The 17178-nt window shown below is 41.6% G+C and overlaps 1 protein-coding gene across 1 annotated transcript in view; it reads right to left on the bottom strand.

Moving 5' to 3' along the window:
* Positions 1-16917, bottom strand: part of LOC126484870 (titin) — a 471820-nt gene extending 454903 nt beyond the window's left edge. The window contains exon 1 of the mRNA XM_050108484.1: positions 16781-16917. Coding sequence (XP_049964441.1) covers positions 16781-16799 — 19 coding nt within the window. The 5' untranslated portion in view covers positions 16800-16917. The remainder of the gene's footprint in view (positions 1-16780) is intronic.
* Positions 16918-17178: the final 261 nt, after the last annotated feature.

The raw sequence follows: 17178 nt of genomic DNA, 5'->3' as shown, positions 1-17178 counted from the left end.
GACAAAATACATGTCTGGATCTGTAACACATACAAACGTGCTTCACTGCCTGTGGCTTCAGACACATGTAGGCAATTTCATTACAAAGCCTCCTCTACGTGTCGGTGTATTTCAATCTACCACAAACAAAATGAAGGTGTTCAAAGCCAGTTAAAGTATGATCTATAGTTTAATGTGTACTTCAAACCACAGTGGAATTTGGCATACTTCACACAAATCATTGCTAGGTGTGAAAAAACTGATAGGTGATGAAGTCCTAGCACTGATCTAGATTCAAGCTATAAACCTTTGGATTAACTATAGCTTTGTGTAACATTCTGCTTGGGTGAATGGTCACTCCAACAAAGTAGCTATAATAACAACATACTATACCATCTTATGGTCATGGTACGACATGTCACGATGGGCTGGTCAGTTCTGCTAGTAATTTAGATTTTTCTTCAAATACCAACACTTCTAAGCACCAGCATTCTTCCACACTAGATCCATAGTATCAATTACTTAATCATCCATTAATCAGTTTTGTGTTTCCTTTGACCTTCACTGTTCCTTCCTCTTAAGTACCAATACCTTAATGCTTATGTTGCTTACATCTTCCTTAGTTAAACTTTGGTTTTCACATTCAGCAAATATTGTATTTTATCATCCAATTACGTTCAGATAATTATTACTGTAATGGTATTTGAATTATGATTCTTACATACTGTTGTTATTTCCTTCACACTTTTTGTTGCCTATCATTTTGGGTGATGTTTTCCTCTTTCACTACATACTTAAACCTCTATTTCTTCTCTTCACTCAACCCTGATGAAAAAACTGTCAGTTCTATTACTTAATAATTTCACAGTTTTGTATGTTTGTCAACTCTGTTATACTGATCTGAGTTGCACAAACTGACAGCAGTGGCTCTTAATGTGGGGTAGTTTATATCCCAAAGCCAATGAGATCTTAACATATTCATTCCCCCGAAATTTTTTTTAAGAAAGTGACTGTCACAGGGAGACAATTTTATATTATTATTATACATTTCATTGTTAAATTCTGCCATTTAAGAGTTCATCAGTTTCAATATATGAGGAAATAAATATTGACGAACAGTCACTTTCATCTGTTTACATCTTCAGATGGACAACCAGTGGTGGTTGAAACCTGTCAACCATTAAAACTCTAAATGTTTTAATCACAGACTTCTCCTTTGACATGACAATTTTTTCACAAATATATCTACTCTGCATGCTACTGTTATATTGTTTAATACTTTATCAGGTTCCTTCCTCCTCGAGACATACATCTCCATTCCTTAGACATTTTAGGAGGAGTGAACATTTATGTTTAAAGAAGGAAGAAACCTATACACTGCTGAACATGCACAACAATTTCTCCATGAATGCCTGTTTCAACATCTCCAACACAACTACTCACTTAACTTTCACTATTCTGCCATCCTGATGGACCCTATTGCCTGGAATCCAGTTGACAGTACTCAACTGCTATGTGCTATCCTCTCCACTGTTACTCTTTTCCACTAATTTGCTTGTTAAATGTATCGATCATGTGCCTATGAACTAACACCCTCCCTGCCCCCCACTCATATCATATCGCTTCACTTCTTTTTATGAAACTTTAATTATAAAATTAATGTCCAAAGTAGCTATTCCTTTCACAAATATAGACATGTATGAATAGGCAATATACACTACTGGCCATTAAAATTGCTATACCATGAAGATGACGTGCTACAGACACGAAATTTAACCGACAGGAAGAAGATGCTGTGATATGCAAATGATTAGCTTTTCAGAGCATTCACACAAGGTTGGCGCCGGTGGCGACACCTACAACGTGCTGACATGAGGAAAGTTTCCAACTGATTTCTCATACACAAACAGCAGTATACCGGCATTGCCTGGTGAAACGTTGTTGTGATTCCTCGTGTAAGGAGGAGAAATGCGTACCATCACGTTTCCGACTTTGATAAAGGTCGGATTGTAGCCTATCACGATTGAGGTTTATTGTATCGCGACATTGCTACTCGTGTTGGTCAAGATCCAATGACGGATAGCAGAATATGGAATCAGAGGATTCAGGAGGCTAATACGGAATGTCGTGCTGGATCCCAATGGCCTTGTATCACTAGCAGTCAAGATGACAGGCATCTTATTCACAAGGCTGTATCGGATCGTGCAGCCTCGTCTCAATCCCTGAGTCAACAGATGGGGACATTTCCAAGACAATAACCATCTGCACAAACAGTTCGACGATGTTTGCAGTAGCATGGACTATCAGCTCGGAGACCATGGCTGCGGTTACCCTTGACGCTGCATCACAGACAGGAGCACCTGCGATGGTGTACTCAATGACGAACCTGGGTGCACGAATGGCAAAACGTCATTTTTTCGGATGAATCCGGGTTCTGTTTACAGCATCATGATGGTCGCATCCGTGTTTGGCGACATCATGGTGAGCGCACATTGGAAGCGTGTATTTGTCATCGCCATACTGGCGTATCGCCCGGTGTGATGGTATGGGGTGCATCGGTTATACGTCTCGGTCACCTCTTGTTCGCATTGACGGCACTATGAACAGTGGACGTTACATTTAAGATATTTTACAACCCGTGGCTCTACCCTTCATTAGATCCCTGTGAAACCCTACATTTCAGCAGGATAATGCATGACTGCATGTTGCAGGTCCTTTATGGGCCTTTCTGGATTCAGAAAATGTTCAACTGCTGCCCTGGCCAGCATATTCTCCAGATCTCTCACCAACTGAAAACGTCTGGTCAATGGTGGCCGAGCAACTGGCTCAACACTATACGCCAGTCACTACTCTTGATGAACTGTGGTATCGTGTTGAAGCTGCATGGGCAAGCTGTACCTGTACACGCCATCCAAGCTCTGTTTGACTCAATGCCCGGGCGTATCAAGGCCGTTATTATGGCCAGAGGTGGTTGTTCTCGGTACTGATTTCTCAGGATCTATGCATCCAAAATGCGTGAAAATGTAATCAAATGTCAGTTTTAGTATAATATATTTGTCCGATGAATACCCGTTTATCATCTGCATTTCTTCTTGGAGTAGCAATTTTAATGGCCAGTAGTGTATATAATAAAACCTCTACCTCTACTTAGTGCTGCCATTAGATTTGTTGACAACATAATGAGACTGTTACGTCACTGTTTGCAGCGTGTGCTTGTAGATGTAATTTTATTCTTTTTATCATTACATGGATAGTTACTTGGCAGAATATACAGATTCTATAATGATTACACTGTGCAACAATGAAAATGTAAATTGAATGAAAATAGCCAATTCCTATCAATTCTAATGTGCTGATTGCGAATACCACAAAGACAATTCAAAATTAGCACTAGCGTCCATTTTACACTGTTTTATTATGGTGAAATAATTATATACGGATTTTTATGTTAAGTTTAAAACCAAATATTATAATGGTTTGTCATAGTCATAATAACTAGTAACAATGGATTATATTATTGTTCGTTGTCTTTTTTATGTGCAACATTTTGGATATAAACATTTTGATGCCAATTTTAGTGATCTTTTTGTCTCCCTCCTCTTCAACTTCAGTGACTTTATTAATGGATGTAATAATTTTTGCACATTTGTTTCCAGATTAACTACCAGTTGTTCGAGTTGACTGCTATTGAAGTGAACAAAAATGCTACGAGTCTGTGTTAACAGTGCTGACACATTTTGCTACATGTGTGTGTGGTGAAGTGACTTTTGCTTCACAAAAATAGCAAATACCTCCATTGATTAAAAAGCCTTACAGTTGTTATTTTGGGTGCAAAATAGGTGATCAGGATAAACCGTGAGCTCCACATGTGATCTGCAACACATGTGCCAGCAACCTCAGAAATTGGATGCATGGGAAAGGACATTCAATGCCCTTTGCAGTGCATATGATCTGGCATGAGGCAACTAACCATATCAGTGACTGCTACTTTTGTTTAGTTTAGTAATGTCATGTTCTGCAGATAATTTTCACGATTATTCTATCGATATGATGCGGAACAAGTCAGATTACAAGATACATATGCACACATGAATAGTGCTAATATTAATATTACTGAAATTTTTAGTTCTACACATGCGACTATATTTAGAGGTACAATTTTTTCATTCACATGAGTAAGGAACAGCAGAGGAGCCAAAATTGAACCCTGTGGGACTCCCTTTGTGATAACTCCCCATTCACTAGAATTTACCACCCTCCCAGCATTATTTGAGTTATTCAGCACAACTTTTTGTTTTCTGTTTGTTAAGTGTGATTCAAACCAGCTGTGTGTGTAGCCTTCAATTCCATAAAACCTGAGTTTTTCTAAGAGTGTAACATGATCCACATGGTCAGATGTCTTGGAAAGATCACAAAAAATACCAACTGGCGATAATTTGTTAGTTATGGTTTGTACTTTTTGATGGGTAAATGTGTAGATAGCATTCTCAGTTGAGTAACCCTTCTGGAATCTGAACTGTGACATGCTGAGTAAATTATTTTCACTTAAATGTGAGGTTAATCTTGAATACATTCCTTTTTCGAATAGTTTAGAAAACGAAGTCAGCAATGAGATTGGTCTATAATTATTTAAGTCACTCTTGTCCCCTTTCTTATGAAGAGGTTTGACAATTGCATGTTTCAATCTGTCTGGAAAAATTCCCTGTGTCAGCAAAGCATTACATGTATCACTAAGGAATCCACTTATTAAATTAGAACAACACTTCAAAATTCTGTTAGAGACTCCATCAACACCACATGAGCTCTTGCTTTTCAGTATATTTATAATTCCCTTAATTTCAGTGGGGAATGTTGCTGCTATTCCTAAAGGCCTAAAGTCCTGGGAATGACATTTTTAACATATTTTTTTGCTTCTTCAACTGGACCCTTTAATCCTATTTTTGCTGCTACATTAAGAAAATTATTGTTAAAAATACTTGCAACTTGTGAATTATCACTCACATCATCATCATTTCCCTTTATTGCTATGGTATGCTGTGCACTGTCAGGCTGCCCCGTCTCCCATTTGACAATTTTCCATATAGTTTTAATCTTATTATCCACAATATTAATTTTTGTCAGAACACATAAGCTTCTCAACTTCTTACTGACTTTCCTTAAAATATTACAGTATCATTTGTACTGAGCAAGTAATGTTGGATCCTGACTTATTCTGGCCTGTACATATATTTCCCTCTTCCTCTTACACAATACCTTAATTCCCTTAGTAATCCATGGCTTACTTGACTTTGTAATGGTTTTTTGGGTAACAGTTCAGGGATGAAACTCTCAAATATTGAGACAAATTTACAGTGGAATAAATTGAATTTGGCATCAGTATAATTTTCTGTGTATACTTCATCCTATTCCACCTTTTCTAGGCTGCTCTTAAAACTCTGTATCCTGTTCGCATCAATAAGCATCCCTGCCTTGTATGAACCTGCCTCAAGCCTGTAAGGTGCTATATGTTTTATTTCCATTAATTGTGCATCATGATCAGATAGATCATTAACAACTGGGTACGCATTAATTGTTTCTACCTGAGCACTTTCTATGAAAATGTTATCGATAAGTGACCTACTATCCTGCTGCACACGAGTTGAAAAATTTACAACAGATACTAGATTGAAACAACCAAACAAACCTATGCGTATCTTTTAGGAAATCTACATTAAAATCACCACAAACCACTAACTGCTTCTTTTTCTATGACAGGTAGCTCAATAATGCCTCTAGATTTTTCATGAATAGCTGAAAGTTACCTTGAGGTAGATTGTTACAATTACTATAGAAGTATATTGCAGTAGCAACTCACAAGCACATGCTTCAAGGATCTGATCAACACAAAAACTATTTATTTCAATATTTTTGACTGTGTGTCCAGCTTTTATATAAGTAGGAACTACTCCTTCTTCCATGTTGATTCTACATGAATAAGATGCTACTCTGTAATTCCTTAAATTTAACTTCTCCATCCCTGTGGTTACATGGTGTTCAGAGAGACACAAAATATCTATACCTTCAGAATTTACCCCATTTTCTAGGCATACAAGAAGCTCATCTATCTTATTTTTCAATCCTCTAATGTTCTGATGAAACACACAAATTTTCTTTCTTTGGATACTGCTACAGACATTATGGAACTGTTCTGTTTTAATCTCTTTCAATACTCTCTGTCTGTAACCTGACATTGTATGGTTCCTCCTATCAAGAAGGGAATATCTAAGAAGAAGAAGCGGACAGTGATCCATCCTAACATTCCATCTGTCATACATCTAGTTCTACATGGGGAAGGATTGACAACTCTCGAACTACCAACAGAGTATGAGATTACTTCTGATGGGGATTCTGAATGTCCTGAACTACGTACATCATAAGATCCAGAGTTTCTTTCAAATATATAATCAACTGATGATCCACAAAAATTGGCTCAAAATGAGTTAAGTGATCTCATTAGAGATTTGGAGCTCTCAAAAGTTAAGGCTGAGATTTTAGCATCAAGATTGCAGCAGCGCAATTTTCTGAAAAGCAGTGTAAATGTTTCATTCTACCACAGAAGAGAGCAACAATTCACTTCTTTTTTTAACATGCAAGATGTTCTTGTGGCATGTGTAGGCATAAATGGTCTAATGAAGGCTCTCAGAATTAATTACAACACTGATTGGAGACTCTTTATTGATTCACCAAAGTAGAGCTTAAAAGCAGTGCTTTTACATATTGGTAATGGCTTCCTTCTTCTGGTACCGCGCGCTGCGGAATTTGAATCCCCACCAGACATCATGGACGTCGAAGACCCCTAGAGGTCTCTGCACCATCGTGCTGTAAGCTGGGGCAATGCGAGCCTCCTGGCCCGCTTTTAGTGTGTGGGCGCCACAGTGAAACATGTGGTTCCAGTGGCCAATAGCGGCACCCCCGATGGAGTATTTAAGCGCCTGCCTCTCGCTCAGCCAGCAAGTCTAATTGTTGTGTGAATCTTGACATATCACCTCGACAACAGACTTCGTGTTTAGCATTCATTACTAGTGGACGTCTTGGATTCGTTTGGTTCTATCTGTCACTCCGTTGCTTCTTGCGTATTGTCGTCGTAAGGTCTCTCTGCATCGTCCATCATTGTTTCGTGTCCAGCCTTTCTGTTCGTTTGTTTGTTCATGGGCCACTCTCCGTTTGGTCCCCCATGCTTTCTCGGCCACACCACGATCGGAACAGTCACGGTTACAATATCTTTGGCGACGAGGTAAACGGTTGTAGTTGGTAGCATGGATGCAAAGTTGGTCTGTCATCTGGAGCAACAGCAGTAGCTCATGCAGCAGCAGCAGCTCTAGTTAGACATCTTACAACAAAAAATGGTTCAAATGGCTCTGAGCACTATGGGACTTAACAGCTATGGCCATCAGTCCCCTAGAACTTAGAACTACTTAAACCTAACTAACCTAAGGATAGCACACAACACCCAGCCATCACGAGGCAGAGAAAATCCCTGACCCCGCCGGGAATTCAACCCGGGAACCCGGGCGTGGGAAGCGAGAACGCTACCGCACGACCACGAGACGCGGGCATCATCTTACAACAGTCACTGCAGTTGCTAACGGACAAAGTCGATGCCCGGGACATGTTACCACAACAGCTTCCGAGTCCTTGGGTGTCCGATGCTTTCCCACGTCCACCATCGTTTCCACCCTTTAATGACGCTAAAGAGGACTGGGAAACTTACTTACATCAGCTGAAACAACATTTCACGGCTTTTCAAGTCACGGACGACTCCTTGTAGTGGTCGTTGTTTTTGTCTTGGGCCTCCCCAGACACATTCTTTCTTCTCCGTAAGTTGGCACCATTGTCCGATCCAGTGGCTCTCTCTTTACAGGAGGTATGCCTTTTGCTGACAAACTATTATTCCCAATGCTACCATGTGGTCGCCTCTCAGTAGAGTTCCACCAGTACCATAACAGCCTGGTCAATCATACCGTTCCTGGGTCACGGACTTGCAGGGTCTCAGCCGTCGATGCGATTTTACTTGCACCAATCAGCATTGTAAGGCTTTGTATGCAGACTCCCTGATCCGGGATGTGGTGGTTCAGCTGGCTCTCGATCTTGAGGTCCATACTGCAGTGTTGATACTCGAAAACCCCTCCTTGGAAGAGATTCTCCACATTGCCCACTCCTTTGAAATGGCTCAAGCAGGTAACGAGCATCTTATGGCATGACCGCAGGTGGCGGCAATCGCGGCGTCACCCTCGCGATGTCAACGTGGCCCAGCCGACAGAGGCCAGCACCTTTGGGACTCTGGAAAATATGCACGGAAAACGTGCACCCTGTGTAACAAGGAGGGCCACATCCAATCGGTTTGTCATAGTCGCTCGACTCGCTTCAGTCCTGCCCCTCCTGGGCCTCAAGATACAGTCAATGCTCTGCAATTGGTCGTCCCACAGGATGACCCATCAGCGCGGAAGCTTTTCCTCATGCTCTGCCTTTTCACGGAGGATGTCAGTTTTCAGGTCTACACTGGGGCCACCGTCTCCCTGATTAATATGGCGACATAAACCCGACTGGGCTCTCCTGAGTTGTCACCTCGCTCTCCCCATTTGGTCGCCTATGGACACGGTTCCATTCCCCTTCGTGGGCAGTTCGTCGACCAGGCGACGTACAAGTTCGTTCCCTGGATCCTTACTCTCTTTGTCGCTGACCATCTGTTGGCTTCAAATATTTTTGGCCTGGATGCATTTCAACTGTTTGGCTTTTCAACTTCCGATGAAGTTAAGGACGTTTGCATGGCTGTTTCTTTTCAGGACATGGACGATCTGTGCTCCGCTTTTGCGTCATTGTTTGCAACAGATCTCGGATGTGCTTCCAGTTTTCAGGCGCACATCACCCTCTGGCCAGATGCACAGCCTCGCTTTTTCTAGGCCCAGCCCCTTTCGGTGGTCTTACAGCCGGCAGTCATGCAGGAACTTGATCAGCTCCAGGCCGCTGGCGTTCTGGAGCCTGTAAATTACAGTGCCTGGGCCACGCCATTGGTAGTCATACGGAAACCGAATGGGTCCCTTCGGCTGAGTGGGGACTTCGGTACTACAGTCAATGCTTAGTCCCTTGTTGACACTTACCCCATTCCCCGACAGGAAGGAACTCTCACCAAGCTTGACGGGAGAGAGTATTTTTCAAAGATCGACCTAGCTGAGGCATACCACCAGTTGCCCTTGGATGTCGAATCTCAGAACATCATGGTTATCAACACGCCTTTTGGATTGTATAAGTACAAGCACCTTCCCTTTGGTGTCTCTTCAGTGCCGGCCATTTTCCAGTGATTCCTGGAGCAGCTTACTCAGCCTATCCCCGCCTGTGTGAATTATCTGGATGGCATCTTGGTCACTGGGCGTTCCCGCCAGGAACATTTGCAAAACCTCAGTGCCTTATTTCACGCCCTGCAATCTGCTGGTTTATGCTGTCGGCTGGACAAGTGTTGTTTTTTTCAACCAGAAGTGGAATACTTAGGCCACTGGCTTAGCAATGATAGCATTCACCCTTTGGGTCGTAATGTCGCGGCCATTGAGGCCCTTCCTCATCCCAAGGACTTATTTGAACTCCACGTGTTTTTGGGCAAGGTTACTTATTACTTAAAGCTCTTGCCCCAGGCTGCCTCCATTGCTCAACCCCTCAATCACTTGCATCACAAAGGGGTACCCTTTGATTGGACTCCTGCCTGTGACGAGGCTTTTCTCCGTTTAAAAGCGATGCTGAAGTCCACCCCTTGCCTTACTCCCTTCTCTCCAGACCGCCCCTTGGTTGTGGCAGCTGATGCGTCGGTATACGGCATTAGGGCCGTCCTCAAGCACCGGGATGCCGATGGCTCCGAACAGCCCATCGCTTATGTCTCCAAGACGTTGACCCGAACACAACGGAACTACTCCCAGATTGAAAAGAAGGCCCTGGCGATCGTGTTCACCGTCCAAAAATTTCACACCTATCTCTTTGGGGCAAAGTTCACCCTCCTGACGGACCATAAACCCTTGGTTACACTTTTCGGACCCCACTCTCACCTTCCAGAGCAGACGGCTCAACGCCTCCAGTGCTGGGCATTGTTTTTACGTAAGTACGCTTACACCATGCAGTATAAGCCCACCGCCCATCAAGCTAATGCGAACGCTTTGTCATGTTTTCCAGCAGGCCCCGATCCTGCCTTTGACCAACAGGAGGTTCTCTGCTTTCACATTGATTCCGCCCGCCGGGATGCGCTGGACGGTCTGCCTCTCATGGCTGCTCACATTGCTGCGGCTACCCGCCACAATCCTGTATTGCAGTAGGTTCTCCACTACGTGGTCCACCGGTGGCCTTCCTATGTTACTCGTCAGATGCAGTCTGATTTCAGCCCCTGTCCCACAGGCTCCCCTTGGTCAATGATGTCCTTCTGTTGGCCATGGTGTCGGCTGCCCATCGGGTGGACATCCCTCCAGAATTGCGGCTTCAGGCGCTCAGTTTGTTACACCGCAGGGTCTGGGGTATGTCCCGTATGAAAGTTTTGGCTTGCCGGCATGCGTATTGGTCCGGCATCGATGGCGATATTGATCGCCTGGTCCGTGGGTGCACTTTCTGTGCGCGTGACCAGGCAAGCTCCCCTCAGTCGTTTGCACCCTGGCCTGTGCCTTGCCGGCCCTGGGATCGCATCCACATTGATTTTGCGGACCCGTTTTTGGGGTCCATATGGTTACTCATCGTTGATGCCTACTCCAAATAACCATATGTTGTCTGCATGGTATCCACCACCACGGAGGCTACACTGGCCCAGGTTCTCACCACTGAGGGCCTGCCACACACATTGGTCTCCGATACCAGTCTCCAATCCATGGCGTCCTCCTTCCACGACTTCTGTCATGCCAACGGCATCAAACATATCCATAGCCCCCCTTTCCACCCTTCATCCAATGGTGCAGCGGAGAGGCTAGTTCGCACTTTTAAACACCAGTTGACCAAGGCGGTCGACACATTTCCAACCATGTCGGCCCTCACCCTGTTTTTGAGCACCTATCGCACTACACCAATTGATGGACGCAGTCCGGCAGAGCTCCTTCATGGGTGACAGCCGTGGACCCTGCTCCATTTGCTGACGCCATCCCCCACCCGCCCCCACTCCTGGCCCTCGCAGCAGTATGCCCCTGGCACGGCCGTGTGGGCCCACGAGTACGGGCTCAAGTGGGGTTGGACACCCACCACGGTCGTCATGGCCCATGGGCGGCGTGTGATGTCAGTGCAGATGTCAAAAGGGTTGGAGCGCCGCCATCATAATCAGCTCCGCCCGCATGCCCCCACAGGACTCACGCCGCTGCCTCTTCCCCTACCTTCTTTGGGTGTGGACGTGGTTCTGGAGTCACTGTCCCTGCACCCATTTGCCGTCTCCCCGCGGGCCTGCCGCCAGCCCTCTCCACCCGCGGGTGGATTGGTGGTTCTGCAGAATTTGAATCCCTGCCAGGCGTCATGGACGTAGAAGACCCCTAGAGGTCTCTACACCATCGTGTCATAAGCTGTGGCGGCATCCACCTCCTGGCTCGCATTTAGTGTGAGGGCACCACAGTGGAACACGTGGTTCCAGCAGCCAATAGCAGCGCCCCCCATAGAGTATTTAAGCGCCTGCCTCTCGCTCAGCCAGCAAGTCTAATCGTTGCGCGAGTCTTGACATACCGCCTCGACAACAGACAGCGTGTTTACCATTCTTTGTTTTCATTACTAGTGGACGTCTTGAATTCGTTTGGTTGTCTCTGTCACTCCGTTGGTTCTTGCATGTTGTTGTTGTAATGTCTCTCTCTCCATCATCCGTCGTCGTTTTGTGTCCGTCCTTTCCGTTCATTTGTTTGTTTGCGGGTCGCTCTCCGTTTGGTCCACCGCGCTTTAGCGGCCGCCCCGCGACCGTTCCAGTCGTGGTTACAACACTTCTATTCCAGTTGGGCATAGTGCGCATGTGGAAGTCATACCAAAACATGAAAATTTTACTAGAAGCTATCAGTAGAATGACTCTCAATGGCAGATTTGTGGTGACTTGAAAGTGGTTGCACTGCTATTAGGTATGCAGTTAGGATATACTAAATATTGCTGCTTTCTCTGTGAATGGGATAGCTGAGCTCGTGCATCTCATTACAGTAAACATGGATGGCCCACCAGAAAATCTCTTCAACCAGGTATAAAGAACAATAAGAGTAAACCTCTAATAGACCCTAAAAAGATTCTGCTCCTGCCCTTGCACATCAAGTTGGGTCTCATGAAAAACTTTGTTAAGGGAATGAACAAAGATGGTGATGCGTTTAAGTACTTTAGGCAAAAATTCCCTTACTTAAGTGATGCCAAAGTAAAGGAGGGCATCTTTGTAGGCCCACAGATTTGAGAGCTTTTTGGAGACCACGCTTTTGGTGGAATCATACAAGGTGATGAGAAGCAAGCATGGGAATGTTTTAAGACAGCCTGTTTACAGTTCTTAGGGAACAAAGGAGCAATAAATTAGAAGATTGTAGATAACATGTTGTCATCTAATGAAAAACTTGGTTGCAACATGTCACTGAAAATGCAATTCTTACATAGTCATCTTGACTTCTTCCCTAAAGGTGGTGGTGCAGTAAGTGATGAACATGGGGAGCGATTTCAACAAAATATTGCCATATTTGAGAAGCGGTATGCCAGAAAGTGGAGCCGTACTATTTTAGCAGATTACTGCTGGATTGTCATAAGGGAATTTCCCGAGTATGTGTATAAATGTCAAGCCAACCAAAAGTGGTCATCATCTGAATTTATCTCTGAACAAAATATGTAATTGTATATATTGTACATATGGACATTTAACATTTATAATCTTTTATATACATTTGTGACCAGTTAATTTATATATTTTCTTTTGTGCTTTAGACAGTTCTGGTACAAAGTAGACTTACAAAGTATTTTCATTCATGTAATAATATCTTCATTTTTTCTTAAAATTTTATTTTTGTACTTCCAGAATGGCACTGAAATTTACCAATGCATAACACATAACACAATTCAAGTAATTATTCACTTAAAATTTGTTATGCTGAATCTTGGAACATGAGTTAATATTTAGTTAGTGAGTTATTTATACAAAAATGTAGATTACTTTTTTAAAAAACTAAATATTTATGAAGATGATGATTTTGTATCATTTTATACTGAAATAAACATAACTAGCTCAAAATCATGCAATTTACACACTTTCACATCAAATTTGTTGTTCAGTGTTATTTTTCTCCTCTTTTTATCTATTGACAGTGCTGTCTCATAAACATACAAAAAATAAAAGAACCAGCATTTAGTAAATTACAGTACTTTTAAAATTCATATTTCTTTGTGAAAAATGAAGGAATCATCTTCACGTATGATCATGAGCAACACAAAGAACAGATTAAATATGTCAAATTATGGAACAACACTACATTTTCAAAATCTCTGTTTGATGAAGTTGTTACAACAATATCTACACATACCAACATTAAACAGTCTTTGAATATTTACCCAAGAGATGAAATTCCAAACAGCTCCAAGTTCTAAATTTTTATTGGCTACAGAGTAAGCATAAACCAGTCAGTCACTGACAGCTGAAATCTCAAGAGATGTTCAGTCAGTGAATTGACAGGCTAAGAAAGATATGGTATCATGAAGAAAATTAACTTGGACATTCTTCCAACTAGAGCTCCACAAATACTTAAAAAAAGGTATAACTTTGGATGCTGCTCTTTTTGTAATATAACTACTGCCATGGACAGTATCTATAATTTATTACAGGCAGCTCAACTCAAAACTTTCTGGAACATGAAACAATTATGCTACAGATTCATTATGTGCAACACTAGGTTTTATACTGCCAAAGACTATAGCGTCTCACATACACATACGTCACTGAAGTTCGAGTAAGAATCAGACAACAGAATATGATCATTGGTTATCAACTGACTTGCCATGATCTGCACTGAAGGATCACACTGGCCTTCAGTTTCTTCATAGTTTATTTGTTCAGTGGTAACATGCCAGAAAACTAATCCAAAGGTCTGGGAGTCAAACCCCTGTGAGTCCTATGATTTTAATCTGCCGCCTTTCACTTCTTCCACATCTAGGAATGTTTGATAGAGTGAAAAATGCTGAGTTGCACCATGGTTCGGAGTCCACATAAAACTGTATGTACTGCTATAACTGGACTTGGGTCAGTGTGAAGGTCAGAGAAAGGTAAGGGCATAAAATTTCCAATAGGCCCATGGTTAATAAAGCACTGAGTTCTTTAAACCAACCTTCAGGTGATGGCAGTTTTTCTCTTACTACACGAAAGAGTACAGACAGTGTCAGTCTTGTAACTATTCTACAGTCTTTTGACTACTATGAGGATGAGATTTATGTCATTTGTGATGTCAAATTTATTTTATATTTTCTTTAGCTCACATGCATCACTACTGCAGCCCACACTACATTTTTGACTAATTCAAGAAGGCCAACCATTAACTTCCATCAAAACTCTGTAATCTGGTAATACCATATTGTTTAGTACGATAAAACAAAGTGATTTAAAAGCCAAATTAAATATTAGCACATGATTCACTCTCTTCAATGGTCCTCTACTAACCATTACACCGCAAAGAAACATGGTCATCCAGAGTACATTGCATACCCATATATTTATTGGTGTTCTGAGATTAACATTTCTTGACATTATACACTATTTTTAATGGTCTGCAGGAGTCATTAGCATACTACATTCATGGAGCTGCAAATTTCACACACACTTATGCCAAAGTACTGAATTCAGAAATTATTACTATCTTCTGCTCTGGAAGAGTGTGCGTTTTAACTGCACGCAACAAAATCTGATCAAGAAGAATTTATCTCAAATGCTAATATTGTGTTATGTCGACAATTATTCACCAGGCTATTCAAAATAACAACAACAACGACAACAATCATCATCATCATCATCATCATCAGTAGTAGTGGTAGTAGTAGTAGTAGAAGTGGTAGCAGCAGAAGCAACAGCAGCAGCAATGACAAGTCAATAACAAGTAAGTACTAAGAATATGAAGATATGTTTTCCACAGAAATGCATTTTAGTTATGTAATCACTAACTCTCCATCAGGTAATCAGTTCATAGTACACTTACATGATTGTATAAGAATAGGCATTAGCTCCGAGATGTTCTCATTGTCATGTGTCAGTAAAGATGGTTCAAATGGTTCTAAGCACTATGGGATTTAACTTCTGAGGTCATCAATCCCCTAGACTTAGAACAACTTAAACCTAATTAGCCTAAGGACATCACGCACATCCATGCCCAAGGCAGGATTCGAAACTGCGACCGTAGCGGCCACGTTATCTGGACTGAAGCACCTAGAACTGCTCGGCCATCACGGCTGACTGTCAGTAAAGAGTCTTACTTTACATAATATGTAACTTCAAAAAAGTACAAAGTATTTTATGCAAATAACTGCAACAAGCTGTGTATTGTTTTGTGTTATTGAATTCTTAGTTTTGCTCTTTCTTGTGGAGCATACATCACCTGGAAGCCCAATGTATGGCCCATAATCTATGCATGCAAAGTCGATATTCACATTAAACTTTCTATGACACCTATATTTGTTGACTTTCTTCTGTTTGTTGGAATGCACACGAACAATGGTAAAAGCAATGATAGCCAACCCAAAGTGTTCAGTAGTCACAAAAGGAAGAAATGATGTCAATTTTCACTATTTATTGATGAGTTGTTACATTTCCTTTCCACTTAAAATACTTTAAGAGGAGCAATTTATGCCATGATGTAAATGACACCCTCCCCTCATCAAATATTTTTCCTGCAAAGGGCCACGAAATAGTGTAATACGGTGTATGTGTGTTTATAACAACTTGTTATCAAAACAAATAAATGAAATTTTAGGTACCTATCAGCATCATGTCTACTGTTCAGTTTTGCTTATGGAAAAAGAGTTTTGCATTAAGTTCTATTATAAACTCTCTCCTATCATAAAAACATTTCAAAATCAGCTGAGATTCTCAACATCATGTGTTACTTCCACACACTACTGTTCTTCCTACATAAAAAAGTAAATGTTAATTGCAAACATTTTGGAAGGACAAAGAAAAACACACAAATAAATAATTGTCGACAAATAACCAGTAACAATTAAAACAATGAAACACATTTCAATGAATTTCCACAGGTCAAATCTGAATGACCACCAATGTCATTTGTACTGTGATTTACTCCAGAATATCTCTATGTTATTCACATTACACAATGTTCACAAAATAAGAAGTTATATTCTGTAGATTCTGTTGCTACAGACAAGTTTAACAAGAAGAGAAACACACACCCTAAGCAATTTTGTTTTCCCCATGGATAAAATGCTTCTAGTTGTGCAAGCTACAAGACTCAGCAAAAAGTCAGAACAAAGTGATAGTTCCTCAGCAAATGTTCCATTTAATACAGTTTCAGTCCAGTAAATATGAAGCACTGAATTATCAGTCATTTACATATGACTTAATACAAGCCAACTAGCAGTTAAACATCTTTCAAATATATTTTCTTTTATTACTGAATAAAACATGCAACATTATGTATAAAAAGAACTGCAACACCTGTCCACTTGCCCAATAGTGTTAATGACCTGAACTACCCTCATTCTATTTGTGTGTTTCTGAGAGGCAAATAAGAATAACTAAAAATAAACTGCTATGTATAAAGAGACGGTGAACAGAGAGACCAGTTGTTAGAAGGCTTTCAGTAGCTAACCTCACCTGGCCTACTGACTGCCATGACCAAAGTCTGCTACCGTGTGCTGAGTGCTTCTCCAGAATAGCTAACTTGCTGATGCAGATTATTTCAGGAAATCACCTGTTTAACTAACCTCTTCACTAAACAGTTTCAAGTACAACTATTTTAAACCCATAGCTACACTAATGAGATGTTGAGCTATTTGTATCAAACAGTTTCAGAGCTGAATCACTCTTATGCTTCCATTATCAGTTAAGGTTCTGTGGTACAGTATTTTGTGCATCACAACACCAAAAACACTTAGTCATCAGATGCACATGGCACTATTATTGTATCAGACTATCCACCTGAAGAGCTGCCAAGGAAATGACCTAATTTTAAACACACACACACACACACACACACACACACACACACACAC

Source organism: Schistocerca serialis, chromosome 1 (assembly GCF_023864345.2).
Source record: "Schistocerca serialis cubense isolate TAMUIC-IGC-003099 chromosome 1, iqSchSeri2.2, whole genome shotgun sequence".
Classification (NCBI taxonomy): Eukaryota; Metazoa; Arthropoda; class Insecta; order Orthoptera; family Acrididae; genus Schistocerca; species Schistocerca serialis.
Note: the sequence above shows the minus strand (reverse complement) of the source record. Positions and strands in the feature narration are given on the sequence as shown.